General features: G+C 48.5%; 1 protein-coding gene across 1 annotated transcript; it reads left to right on the top strand.

The window, feature by feature from the left end:
* Positions 1–6,102: 6,102 nt before the first annotated feature.
* Positions 6,103–13,167, top strand: LOC128011945 (7SK snRNA methylphosphate capping enzyme). The gene is made up of 5 exons (XM_052594755.1): positions 6,103–6,779; positions 6,891–8,280; positions 8,550–8,768; positions 12,112–12,235; positions 12,831–13,167. Exons 2-5 carry the CDS (start codon positions 6,913–6,915, stop codon positions 12,884–12,886), a joined length of 1,767 nt encoding a protein of 588 aa, XP_052450715.1. The 5' UTR covers positions 6,103–6,779; positions 6,891–6,912; the 3' UTR covers positions 12,887–13,167.
* The last annotated feature ends 1,833 nt before the right edge of the window (positions 13,168–15,000 follow it).

Genomic DNA, 15,000 nt, shown 5'->3' on the forward strand with positions numbered 1-15,000 from the left:
CCTGACTCGACTCTGGAGGGTCAACGGTGACTAGCCCTGACTCTGGAGGGTCCACGGGCACCTGACTCGACTCTGGAGGGTCCACGGGAACCTGACTCGACTCTGGAAGGTCCACGGGCACCTGACTCGACTCTGGAGGGTCCACGGGCACCTGACTCGACTCTGGAGGGTCCACGGGCACCTGACTCGACTCGACTCTGGAAGGTCCACGGGCACCTGACTCAACTCTGGAAGGTCCACGGGCACCTGACTCGACTCTGGACCTGACTCGACTCTGGAAGGTCCACGGGCACCTGACTCGACTCGACTCTGGAAGGTCCAAGGGCACCTGACTCGACTCTGGAGGGTCCATGGGGACCTGACTCGACTCTGGAAGGTCCACGGGAACCTGACTCGACTCTGGAAGGTCCACGGGCACCTGACTCGACTCTGGAGGGTCCACGGGCACCTGACTCGACTCGACTCTGGAAGGTCCAAGGGCACCTGACTCGACTCGACTCGACTCTGGAAGGTCCACGGGCACCTGACTCAACTCTGGAAGGTCCAAGGGCACCTGACTCGACTCTGGAGGGTCCACGGGCACCTGACTCGACTCTGGAGGGTCCACGGGCACCTGACTCGACTCGACTCTGGAAGGTCCAAGGGCACCTGACTCGACTCGACTCGACTCTGGAAGGTCCACGGGCACCTGACTCAACTCTGGAAGGTCCACGGGCACCTGACTCGACTCTGGACCTGACTCGACTCTGGAAGGTCCACGGGCACCTGACTCGACTCGACTCTGGAAGGTCCAAGGGCACCTGACTCGACTCTGGAGGGTCCACGGGCACCTGACTCGATTCTGGAGGGTCCACGGGCACCTGACCTGACTTTGGAAGGTCCACGGGCACCTGACTCGACTCTGGAGGGTCCACGGGCACCTGACTCGACTCTGGAGGGTCCACGGGCACCTGACTCGACTCTGGAAGGTCCACGGGCACCTGACTCGACTCTGGAAGGTCCACGGGCACCTGAGTCGACTCTGGAGGGTCCACAGGCACCTGACTCGACTCTGGAGGGCCGCATCATTATTTCCCATGCCCTCAGCCAGGGACCAGAACACCTGTGCCATGGCACCCACCTCATTGCCCTCTTGGCGGAGGGCGGTCAACTTTAAATATTCAGCTCTCCGCTGCACCATCCCATACACAGGGAGATGATAAACGCTAATGGGGAATTGACTGAGTGCAATGATTAATGATTAGTGACAGCTGAGTGCAATGCGAAGACAGAGAACGTGGGGAATGTGGTTCAGGAAGTGACAGACACCGTGGGGAAGGAGGACATCTAGTGGTTACCCAGGGAACACAAACCAGACACTGTGACAGCTATAGCTGAGTTGAGCTGCAGGTCTAATCAAGCACAGCTGATCAAAGTCTTCAGGATCTCTAGAAGCTGGAGCTAGACACTGCAGGAGCTGAGCTTCACAACACTGCTCTATAACATTGTGACTGATCTTTGGTTTTTAAGAAATGCAAGTACTGGCAGTGCATCAGACGGAAAGATTGAAAAGTTGATCAAAGGACGGATGCTGCTCACTTCGGACAGAGATGGGGAAGAAAAGAGCAGAGGTATGTTTCAGATGTGAACATTTACCAGAGTCACCGTTCGTGTTAATCATGTGTGTCATCGTCTGTTCCCTTTGTGTGTGTGTGTGTGTGTGTATCAGTGTGTGTGTGTGTGTATAATATGGTTGCTGCATTTTTACTATAATAAAAACTATGGCTAATTTTCTTCAGTAATTTGTATTTGTTTGTACTTTCTTTTTAAAAAAAAAGTGAAAAAAAAAAAAATAGTGAAATGACATTCAGCTAAGTAATGGCGATCCATACTCAGAATTTGTGCTCTGCATTTAACCCATCCGAAGTGCACACACACACAGAGCAGTGTCAATTTTTTATACTTTTCTTTATTCCATGAGCAAGCAGAGTACGAACAATGTTTAAGTAATAAAATCTGAAAACAGCAGAAGTCAACAAATTAAAATCGGGGAAAAATACCAGAAAATAAATTGATAAACTACTAAAGTCACAAAGTGGCACTTCTCAGGGTGTGTGTTCACTGTGCACTTTGGATGGGTTAAATACAGAGCACGAATTCTGAGTATGGGTCATACTTGTTGGCTGTTTATCATGTTATCTCATCTCTCTTTCTTTTTTTTTTTTTTCTTTTTTTTAAATGAATCCATATATGATATGTTTTATAAATATTACTAGTCATGATAGTTTTTTGTAAAATTCAGTGAAATGAGCCATTGTACTTATCGGAAGCCAAAAATCATATCTTTGAGGGACATGGAAAAAGTATTGGATTATAGGAAAGTCTTAGAATAACTTTTATGTCCCACAGAAGAAATAAATTCCTGCAGGTTTGGACAGACATGAAAATGAGTAAATGAATACTCCGTGATTACTTGATTATGAAGTTCTTGACTTTGGTAAATTATCCTTTAAGTAAAATACAAATACATCCCTTTAAGTAAAATCAAATGCATTACTATATGCATGAAATTATACTTAAGATATTACTCATTTTAACTTATATCACTGGATTATAGAATTGATTATAGTTGAGGCGGCGTGCTTATCATGCGTCAGTTGAGGCGGCGTGCTTATCATGCTTCAGTTGAGGCGACGTCAGTTGAGGCGGCGTGCTTATCATGCGTCAGTTGAGGAAGCGTGCTTATCATGCGTCAGTTGAGGCGGCGTGCTTATCATGCTTCAGTTGAGGTGACGTCAGTTGAGGCAGCGTGCTTATCATGCGTCAGTTGAGGCGGCGTGCTTATCATGCGTCAGTTGAGGCGACGTCAGTTGAGGCGGCGTGCTTATCATGCGTCAGTTGAGGCGGCGTGCTTATCATGCGTCAGTTGAGGCGACGTCAGTTGAGGCGGCGTGCTTATCATGCGTCAGTTGAGGCAGCGTGCTTATCATCCGTCAGTTGAGGCGGCGTGCTTATCATGCGTCAGTTGAGGCGGCGTGCTTATCATGCGTCAGTTGAGGCGACGTGCTTATCATGCGTCAGTTGAGGCGGCGTGCTTATCATGCGTCAGTTGAGGCGACGTCAGTTGAGGCGGCGTGCTTATCATGTGTCAGTTGAGGCAGCGTGCTTATCATGCGTCAGTTGAGGCAGCGTGCTTATCATGCGTCAGTTGAGGCGGCGTGCTTATCATGCGTCAGTTGAGGCGACGTCAGTTGAGGCGGCGTGCTTATCATGCGTCAGTTGAGGCGGCGTGCTTATCATGCGTCAGTTGAGGCGACGTCAGTTGAGGCGGCATGCTTATCATGCGTCAGTTGAGGCGACGTCAGTTGAGGCAGCGTGCTTATCATGCGTCAGTTGAGGCGGCATGCTTATCATGCGTCAGTTGAGGCAGCGTGCTTATCATGCGTCAGTTGAGGCGGTGTGCTTATCATGCGTCAGTTGAGGCAGCGTGCTTATCATGCATCAGTTGAGGCGGCGTGCTTATCATGCGTCAGTTGAGGCGGCGTGCTTATCATGCGTCAGTTGAGGCGACGTCAGTTGAGGCAGCGTGCTTATCATGCGTCAGTTGAGGCGGCGTGCTTATCATGCGTCAGTTGAGGCGGCGTGCTTATCATGCGTCAGTTGAGGCAGCGTGCTTATCATGCGTCAGTTGAGGCGGTGTGCTTATCATGCTTCAGTTGAGGTGACGTCAGTTGAGGCGGCGTGCTTATCATGCGTCAGTTGAGGTGGCGTGCTTATCATGCGTCAGTTGAGGCGGCGTGCTTATCATGCGTCAGTTGAGGCGGCGTGCTTATCATGCGTCAGTTGAGGCGGCGTGCTTATCATGCGTCAGTTGAGGCGACGTCAGTTGAGGCGGCGTGCTTATCATGTGTCAGTTGAGGCAGCGTGCTTATCATGCGTCAGTTGAGGCAGCGTGCTTATCATGCGTCAGTTGAGGCAGCGTGCTTATCATGCGTCAGTTGAGGCGACGTCAGTTGAGGCGGCGTGCTTATCATGCGTCAGTGGAGGCGGCGTGCTTATCATGCGTCAGTTGAGGCGACGTCAGTTGAGGCGGCGTGCTTATCATGCGTCAGTTGAGGCAACGTCAGTTGAGGCAGCGTGCTTATCATGCGTCAGTTGAGGCGGCATGCTTATCATGCGTCAGTTGAGGCAGCGTGCTTATCATGCGTCAGTTGAGGCGGTGTGCTTATCATGCGTCAGTTGAGGCAGCGTGCTTATCATGCATCAGTTGAGGCGGCGTGCTTATCATGCGTCAGTTGAGGCGGCGTGCTTATCATGCGTCAGTTGAGGCGACGTCAGTTGAGGCAGCGTGCTTATCATGCGTCAGTTGAGGCGGCGTGCTTATCATGCGTCAGTTGAGGCGGCGTGCTTATCATGCGTCAGTTGAGGCAGCGTGCTTATCATGCGTCAGTTGAGGCGGTGTGCTTATCATGCTTCAGTTGAGGTGACGTCAGTTGAGGCGGCGTGCTTATCATGCGTCAGTTGAGGTGGCGTGCTTATCATGCGTCAGTTGAGGCGGCGTGCTTATCATGCGTCAGTTGAGGCGGCGTGCTTATCATGCTTCAGTTGAGGCGACGTCAGTTGAGGCGGCGTGCTTATCATGCGTCAGTTGAGGCGACGTCAGTTGAGGCGCCGTGCTTATCATGCGTCAGTTGAGGCGCCGTGCTTATCATGCGTCAGTTGAGGCAGCGTGCTTATCATGCGTCAGTTGAGGCGGTGTGCTTATCATGCGTCAGTTGAGGCGGTGTGCTTATCATGCGTCAGTTGAGGCGACGTCAGTTGAGGCGCCGTGCTTATCATGCGTCAGTTGAGGCGGTGTGCTTATCATGCGTCAGTTGAGGCGGTGTGCTTATCATGCGTCAGTTGAGGCGACGTCAGTTGAGGCGGCTTACCCTTCTCACACGTTAAAGTACACGACTTTCGACTTCGGCAGGTAATCCTGTCACATTCCTCTCGCCATAGCCTTGCTCAAGGGCACCTAAGTCGTGGTATTGAAGGTGGAGAGAGAACTGTACATGCAATCGCCCCACCCACAATTCCTGCCGGCCCGGGACTCGAACTCACAACCTTTCGATTGGGAGTCAAAAAAAAGTTCTGTAATCTGCTTACAAATAAAGTAGAAGAATTAACATTTAAACTAATTGACTGATGTTCTGCGACTAAAGTCAGATATTGTCATTCCTTTCATTTCAATTCATTTGTTTTGGCAGTGCACCTACACAGAAAGTTCATTCAATCTTATTTTGGAAGTGACTATTTGTTTTAAAGATGCTTTCTTTGGATTATTTGAATATTTAAAAGAGAATATAGAGAAAAAAACTGCGACACAACCGATTGGAGTACTTCAAATCATTTTGCAATACAATTGTTTAACTAATTCTCAATTATTATTATTATTATTATTATTTATTTTTTTTGTTAGTGAATCGAGTTTGAATCAATTGGAACAGTTTCAGTGTATATGACTCGCTCAATTGAATCGGTTCATCTGTTCCTCAGCATCTGGAGTCTTTAGTCTCTACATTCATCAGTCACTGTTGAAACACTCCATTAATATGAGGAGCTGAAGCTCAAAATACATGTGAGATGAAAGCACTGCACTATGATGGAGCTCGTAGCTTCAGTCACTACATTTGAAATAGATTGGGCTGCAGTTCAGTGACTCAGATCACATTTCTTCTGGATCATTATGTAGGGGAAAAAAGAGGAAAAAGAAAAAGTTTTGCAACAGGTTGGACTACATTTCACAGAATTACCCTTCTCCTGCAGACATGAGGGAGAGTCTCTTTAAAACTCGGAGTTCATTTCTTACATTGCAGGATGCCACTGTGATATAACGGGTGTTTTCCTCTTTATTCAGTCGCTAGTCGCTGTTATAAGCGTCAGTTTAGCGCTGAGGAACTCATTCAGGGCTTGTTTACACATGCGACGGGCGTCTAAGTCAAGTTCCTGACTGCTCGCTGAAGCAGCACGATGGGATTTTCCTCAGACATAAATTCTATTTAAACATATAATGTAGTTTTTGCCTTTCGCAGGTTATATTTGTTCAAATCGATGATAGTGATTGGTTTGTGTCGGGTCAACGCAGGCAGTCCGCTGGATACCTATTCTGCAAGGAGGGGCGGTGACCGAGAGCACATGCCTTCGCTCCTAGCTTCGCCATTGGTCGTTCAGGGGGCCCTAGCGCATATCCTGCTTTGTGATTGGCGGGCGCGGCTGTCCGTCAGTCTCGGTCCATGCTGCGTATATAAGCGCGCGGGTCTGCTGTGCCACAGCGCGAGATGGAGTAGCGCGAGCTCACGTAGTCCAGAGTAATCGAGAGCGAAAAGTCAGTTTTTAATCGTCACTATTTTAGATTGTACATCTCATATTTACAGTAGCTCAGTACAGCCTTGTACGCGGCTCAGTGAGCGCTTTATTTAGTGTGACGTGCGAGGGATTTTTGTGTGATTTCGCGCGCATATTTACTCCGCGCGAGAAAGGCGGAGAAACGAACGCGCTTATTGTGTGTGTGTGTGTGTGTGTGAGTGAGAGAGAGAGAGAGAGAGAGAGAGAGAGAGGGGCAACGTACGTGTGTGCTTGTGTCGGATGGGGGCGGGAGGGTGATTTTTGTTCTCGCAATATTCATGAGCAGTACAGTAGATCCTCCTAGGGGGCGTGGTTATTAAAATTAGCTGGGCGTGGCGATCCTAGTTCAGTGACAGATGTAACACGTGGGTCACCGGCACACTAATGCTCCAAAGACTACACTGACTAGTCAAGTAAGTATGATTTAAAAATTAATAAAAAAATGTTGTAGATCTGAAATGTCTTTTATAACTTTTTGTTAATTGTATACCTTGTGTACTTTATTCTGCTGTGTTTTCCTGCAGTCGTGTTATTAGCGGCCGATGGATGTGTGCCGTGATGTCTGTTCAGAGTGAGCTTCCAGCCGCTGATGGGGCGAATTTGCACACCCGTCCTCCACCCATCGACATCCAGGATGAGGTCCAAGCTAGCATGGTGCTGTCCGAACTAGCCGCCAATCATGACAGCCTTCAGGACGAGCCGATCAGAATCGGCCTGCAGTCGCGAGTCGAGACACAGACGCAGAGACTGAGCAAGCGGCGCTACACTGTGAGCGTAGGCTTCAAACACCCGAGTCTCGCTAAACGCAGACGCCGCGCAAACTCTGAATGTGACCCGGTTCTGCCCTCAAACTTCCTGATGGGCGGGAACATCTTCGACCCGCTGAATCTCAACAGCCTGTTGGACGAGGAGGTCAGTAAGGTGCTCAACGCCCAGACGCCCAAATCCTCGCCCCTTCCCAGGAAAAGCAGAGACCCAGTGGAGATCCTGATTCCCAAAGACATCACCGATCCTCTGAATCTGAGCGGACGCGGCGGAGACGGAGCTGCGGGTGTGTTAGTGTCGCCTCTGAAGATCCGGCGAAGACATCGCAACCGACACCATCCTGGAGTGACCGCTGAGCCATCTGACAGTGAGAGGTCAAAGGTCATCGATGGGTCGGGTGTGGCTGTTAGTTCAGACAAGCCTGTAAAGGATGCACCGTGTTCTTACGATCTCAACACATCAATCAACTGCCGTGATGAACACCCCTCCTCGTTAAGCTCCGCCCCCCAGGGGCAGCCGTCCAAACACAGGAAGCGCAGACGAACCAACAGCCATTCGGACCGCCTGTCCATCACTCCGACTAAGCAGACGGTCGCACACAGCCAGGCCTTCCACACTCCTGTTGTGGGCGGAGTCAGTGGAGCTCCGCCTCCGGGGGCGGGGAAAATCCCACACAAGACACCCCGCACATTCCAGTATGGAAGCTACAGCCGTTACTATGGTTACCGCACGCCGTCGCCGAGTGCAGACCCTCGCCTGGCCGTGTTCAGACCCGAGTGGTTCTGTGGGAAGAAGGTCCTGGATGTGGGCTGCAGCACTGGTCATGTGACCCTCGCTATTGCTGGACACTGGAGCCCCGAGCGTGTGCTGGGCGTCGACATCGATGGAGCGCTGGTGCGCCTCGCCCGGCAGAACCTGCGCTACTTCCTGTCCGAGATGATGGGGTCGAGTGGTGGGCTGTCAGGGGAGGGGTCAGAGGTCAGAGGTCAGATGGGGTTGGCACCTCTGATGGACCTGGAGCTGGAGCGCGGTCAGGAGGCGTTACGCAGGTTTCCTGTGTCCTTCACACGCTGCCGTGGACCAATCGCTGCTCCTCCCATAATGCCTCACACCCCCGGCCTGTTCCCCAGCAACATCTACTTCCTGAAGGTGACGTGCGTGTGTGTGTGTGTGTGTGTGTGTGTGTGTGTGTGAGAGAGAGAGACGGATTATTTCGGTTGCCAAACGTTTGGTGCATCTCTAGTAAAAAGGATGTAGTTTTTCTCTATGATTGAGAAATGTAGAGTTTGTTATAGAGTTTTCATTAAGATCCCAAAGAATCACATCAACTTGTGGAGAATGAGCATCTGATGACCCCTTTATACCTGCTGACGATCGTGTGTGTGTGTGTGTGTGTGTGTGTGTGTGTGTGTGTTCAGGGTGACTATGTTCCGGACAGTGACGAGGCGGTGATGTCTCAGTGTGCCGAGTACGACGTCATTCTGTGTCTGAGTTTGACGAAGTGGGTTCATCTGAACTACGGTGACGCTGGAATCCAGAGACTGTTTCAGCGCATCTACAGACACCTGTTACCTGGAGGAGTACTGATCCTCGAACCCCAGCCCTGGAGCTCCTACAGCCGGAGCAAGAGACTCACGGTAACACACACACACACACACACACACACACACACACACACACTGGAGCTCCTACAGCCGGAGCAAGAGACTCACGGTAACACACACACACACACACACACACACACACACACACTCCTACAGCCGGAGCAAGAGACTCACGGTAACACACGCACACACACACACACACACACTGGAGCTCCTACAGCCGGAGCAAGAGACTCACGGTAACACACACACACACACACACACACACACACACACACACACTGGAGCTCCTACAGCCGGAGCAAGAGACTCACGGTAACACACACACACACACACACACACACACACACACACTCCTACAGCCGGAGCAAGAGACTCACGGTAACACACGCACACACACACACACACACACTGGAGCTCCTACAGCCGGAGCAAGAGACTCACGGTAACACACACACACACACACACACACACACACACTGGAGCTCCTACAGCCGGAGCAAGAGACTCACGGTAACACACACACACACACACACACACACTGGAGCTCCTACAGCCGGAGCAAGAGACTCACGGTAACACACACACACACACACACACTGGAGCTCCTACAGCCGGAGCAAGAGACTCACGGTAACACACACACACACACACACACACACACACACACTGGAGCTCCTACAGCCGGAGCAAGAGACTCACGGTAACACACACACACACACACACACACACTGGAGCTCCTACAGGCGGAGCAAGAGACTCACGGTAACACACACACACGCACACACACACACAAACACACACACACACTGGAGCTCCTACAGCCGGAGCAAGAGACTCACGGTAACACACACACACACACACACACACACACTGGAGCTCCTACAGCCGGAGCAAGAGACTCACGGTAACACACACACACACACACACACACACACACACACACACTGGAGCTCCTACAGCCGGAGCAAGAGACTCACGGTAACACACACACACACACACACACTGGAGCTCCTACAGCCGGAGCAAGAGACTCACGGACACACACACACACACACACACACTGAAGCTCCTACAGCCGGAGCAAGAGACTCACGGTAACACACACACACACACACACACACACACACACACTGAAGCTCCTACAGCCGGAGCAAGAGACTCACGGTAACACACACACACACACACACACACACACACACACTGAAGCTCCTACAGCCGGAGCAAGAGACTCACGGTAACACACACACACACACACACACACACACACACACACTGAAGCTCCTACAGCCGGAGCAAGAGACTCACGGTAACACACACACACACACACACACACACACACACACTGAAGCTCCTACAGCCGGAGCAAGAGACTCACGGTAACACACACACACACACACACACACACACACACACTGGAGCTCCTACAGCCGGAGCAAGAGACTCACGGTAACACACACACACACACACACACACACACATACACTCCTACAGCCGGAGCAAGAGACTCACGGTAACACACACACACGCACACACACACACACACACACACACACACACACACACTGGAGCTCCTACAGCCGGAGCAAGAGACTCACGGTAACACACACACACACACACACACACACTGGAGCTCCTACAGGCGGAGCAAGAGACTCACGGTAACACACACACACGCACACACACACACAAACACACACACACACTGGAGCTCCTACAGCCGGAGCAAGAGACTCACGGTAACACACACACACACACACACACACACACTGGAGCTCCTACAGCCGGAGCAAGAGACTCACGGTAACACACACACACACACACACACACTGGAGCTCCTACAGCCGGAGCAAGAGACTCACGGTAACACACACACACACACACACACACACACACACACACACTGGAGCTCCTACAGCCGGAGCAAGAGACTCACGGTAACACACACACACACACACACACTGGAGCTCCTACAGCCGGAGCAAGAGACTCACGGTAACACACACACACACACACACACTGAAGCTCCTACAGCCGGAGCAAGAGACTCACGGTAACACACACACACACACACACACACACACACACACTGGAGCTCCTACAGCCGGAGCAAGAGACTCACGGTAACACACACTCTCACACACACACACACACACACACTGGAGCTCCTACAGCCGGAGCAAGAGACTCACGGTAACACACACACACACACACACACACACTGAAGCTCCTACAGCCGGAGCAAGAGACTCACGGTAACACACACACACACACACACACACACACACTAGGGCTGTCACTTTTGTGAAAATTTTCGATTTTTAAGACATAAGTGTTAATTGAATCGATTGTAAAATCGATTTTCTGTCTAAAAAAAAAAGTTTCCTTTTTCAACGTTTCAAAGAGTGCGCTGGAAAAGCACAAGTCAGCAATATTTCCTATTTATTGGCATGAAGTTTCGTGCAGAAAAACAAACAGCAGCAGGAGTGCAACATTCTGGAAAAGATATATATGCAGCGGGGACGGCTGCCATGACACAAGAAGAACATCACTGCAGGCTTCATTTATGATTTAGACAATTCAAAAATCCCCAAGATTATTTTAAATAATGATTCAATCCATTTCAAACAACTGTTCAAAAATTAAACTTTAAAAGGGCTGGAGAACCGGCCATGTGTGTGTGTTTTATTGAACGTAACGACACTTAGTCTAGGGGCACTAGACAGACATGATTAAAGGCTAGGGCCATTACAAATGTATTGGACAGGAAAACAAGTCGATCAGCATTTTCGGGGTCCAGAGCAGAGAGGTTTTTTATTCACTGTATGTCCAGCTGTTGAGAAGACGTGCTCCGACCGCACTGATGTCCCAGGGACACTCAAGGTTAGGGTGTTACTGTCAGCTTATAATGGTCCTCTTCATAACTCTGAATCTCCTGTAACTAGATGTGTGATTGAGGAGAAACCACGTCTGCCGCGCCGCGAGACCTCCACGTCACTGGCTCTTATAGACGCGTAGAATTGCTGGTTTTTATATCTAGCTTTCGCAAAGCATACTGCACTTTCCGAATTCTTTATTTTCTTTTTCTGCTTTGTTGTGAGTTTTGTTGGTCCGATCGATTGTGCAATCGATTTTTTAACTAAAATTGACAGCCCTAACACACACACACACACACACACACACACACACACACACTGGAGCTCCTACAGCCGCCGCAAGATTTTTAATTTTTAATTCGTGCTCAAATGATGATTTTGCATATGCATGTGTTCTTCAGTGACCTGTGACCCTGATGTGTAACAGCAGCTCATTCGTTGTGTGTGTGTGTGTGTGTGTGTGTGTGTGTGTGTGTGTGTGTGTGTGTGTGTGTGTGCAGGAGGTGATGTACAGGAACTACAGGAGCATCAGACTGAAGCCGGATCAGTTCAGCTCTTTCCTGACGACTGAGGTGGGCTTCAGCAGCTACGAGCTGATCGGGACGCCTCACAGCGGCGCTAACGGTACACACACACACACACACACACACACACACACACACACACTCTCTGTCTGTCTGTCTCTCTCTCACTGCACAAACACACACACACACACACTATATTGCCAAACCTTTTGGACACCCCCTTCTTTAGAACAGAAGTCACTTCAGAACAGTTGCAACAAAGATAGAAACATAATTCATATATTTTCACATTGTATTTCCATCTCTGCTGCAGCGGTGCGGTCGTGTGTAGAATGAACGCACCTGTGTGGAGGAGTCTCTGGTGTTTGGTGATGAGCTTTCGGCTCAAGGTCACAGCAGAGGTTCCTCCACACTGACTCAGTCAATGCTTTCTTCTCGAGCTGTGCTTTATACACCGAGGCATTCTCATGAAGAATAGAACAGGGTCCTGTCCAAACTCTTGCTCACAATTCCCTGGAATATCATTATATTTCTTAAACATTCAGTTTGCATTATGAAAATCACTGAAGTAGTCAAACTGGCTCATTAGAAGAGGGGTGCCAATACTTTTGGCAATATGTATTGTGTATACACTCACACTGATCTGGATTTATGAAATGGTCACATGTTTGATTCAGTTTTGGTTTCTCATTCAGGACTTCAGAGGTCGATTTACCTGTTCCATAAAGGCCCCGCCTCCAACAGGAAGTGAGTCTCAGGAAGTGTTGGAATCCTCATATGATCTTCTGATTTGAACACAAACACGTGGTTTTCTAGCGTTAAGCTTCTAAGGTTTATTTCTTCCTGTGCCCTGCGGAGGGTGGGCTGGACTACTTCCTGTTTGCTCAGTCTTAACTGTTCTGAACATCAGAGTTTGCTGCAGCAGACTGCTTGACCTCTGACCTCAGGCCGGTCTAGTGTGTGATGCTGACTGAGCTTCATATCTGATGTGTCTGATCTGAGTGTGAATAAATCTGTTTCTCATCTCTCAAATATGTTTGGTTTTCTACCCTAAGTGACGGATCTCTCCATCTTTCTTTATGTACTTCATGAATTCTGAATGACTCCAATATTTTGTATAATTGTTTTAACCCCCCTGGAGCCATGTGAGGCACTGGTTATGATGGATGGATGTTTTATTGGACTTCTAATGGACTATTTTAAAATTAAAGCCATTATAAAGCTTGAAAGAGCCAGGACATTTTTTAATACAACTCTGATTGGATTTGACTTGATGGTGAGTAAAGCATGGGCTACTTTTATTTTTGGGTGAACTATCCCTTTAATTCTGCAAAGTTCATCAATTATGAAACATTCATCTGTAAAGAAGGAGATGATCATAATTCAGATCAAACTCTGGAAATCAATTGGTCCGTTGTTAAAAATAGCTGCATGACCATTTAATGAGTTTTTATTTCTAAAGATAAACACGAGCTGGCCTATACAACCTGTTTGAGGACCGTGTGTGTGTCACCAGGAGATGGCAGCAGAGCTGTCTCACACACACACACTCCTGCAGATGTGATTCCCTGTGATATAGAAATATGTGATTGAGACATTTACATGTACTAATCCAACCTTCAAGGGACGGGGTCACATTTATTAAACCTGTTCTAACTGGGGAACAGAATGAGATCTCTTCGGTAAACTCAGATCACTTACGGAAGAGCTCAATCTGAGATCATGTGAATAAAGTTGTGAAGCTTGGACAAGTGAAGCACTAGAAGAGAGAAATAAACATAAAATGGCCATAACTATGCAACCATTTGTCCTACTGACATGAAAACTGGTCTGCGCTCTCTTGGGCCAAAGTGCCAGAAGTGTCTATAAGGACATCTGTGTATCTTAAAAAACATGGCCACCACAGCCGATGAATTTTGAGCACCTATTAGACAAGGTCAGATGGCCTACAGATCTGTGAGAGTCTGAAAGGAATCAGTCACTAGAGGATGATAACGCATTTCTTCAAGGGTGTAAGTGATTGCACAATATTCATATCATACGATAAACCTCCTCATTCTTAACCACTTTGCCTCAAGAACCACTGCTGTCAATCAAAGCGTTTGTTAAATGATTGAGAAAATGCGAAATAAAGAACTACTTCTAGGTTTTTCAATCAATTTGGAAAAAGACTGCAGTACAATTCTCTAGACTCTTTAGGTCAATTTTCATTAAAAAAAATGTTGAAATGTACTGTTAGGGAACCTTTAACGGGGTCATTTAGAAAATGGGCCTGTCCAAATATACTCAAAAGCTTATAAAGCCTAAACCAAAACTCAAAACTTGACGAAACCTGGTGAGCACATGGGACAGGTGCTTCTGAACAAGCCTGCAAAGCTTTAGGAAGATAGGACCACAGCTGGTGCTATTACACTCATAAACATTAAAAGCATATTTCTATGGTAAATTACCAGGATTTTCCAAAAATCATTTTAAATACAGTATTTTCCGGACTATAAGTCGCACTTTTTTTCATAGTTTGGCTAGTCCTGCGACTTATAGTCAGGTGCGACTTATTTATCAAAATTAATTTGACATGAACCGAAAGAAATGAACCAAGAGTTCACATTACCGTCTCCAGCCGCCAGGGTAATGTTTTCTCTTGGTTCTTGGTTCTAAATAAATGCGACTTATAGTCCGAAAAATACGGTAATTAATTTGGCTTGTTACAAGCTTGATAAATAGTATATCATTTATTTTTTCATATGTGCTTATATGCCTAAAAGCGCATGATCACTGAGTGTTGAGTGTGTTTGTCCTTTAGTCACGAGTGATTCCTCTGTAGCTCCACTGAGAGATCTGCTAAACCCTGAGACAGATCTTCAG

Source organism: Carassius gibelio, chromosome B23 (genome assembly GCF_023724105.1).
Source record: "Carassius gibelio isolate Cgi1373 ecotype wild population from Czech Republic chromosome B23, carGib1.2-hapl.c, whole genome shotgun sequence".
NCBI classification, from domain to species: domain Eukaryota; kingdom Metazoa; phylum Chordata; class Actinopteri; order Cypriniformes; family Cyprinidae; genus Carassius; species Carassius gibelio.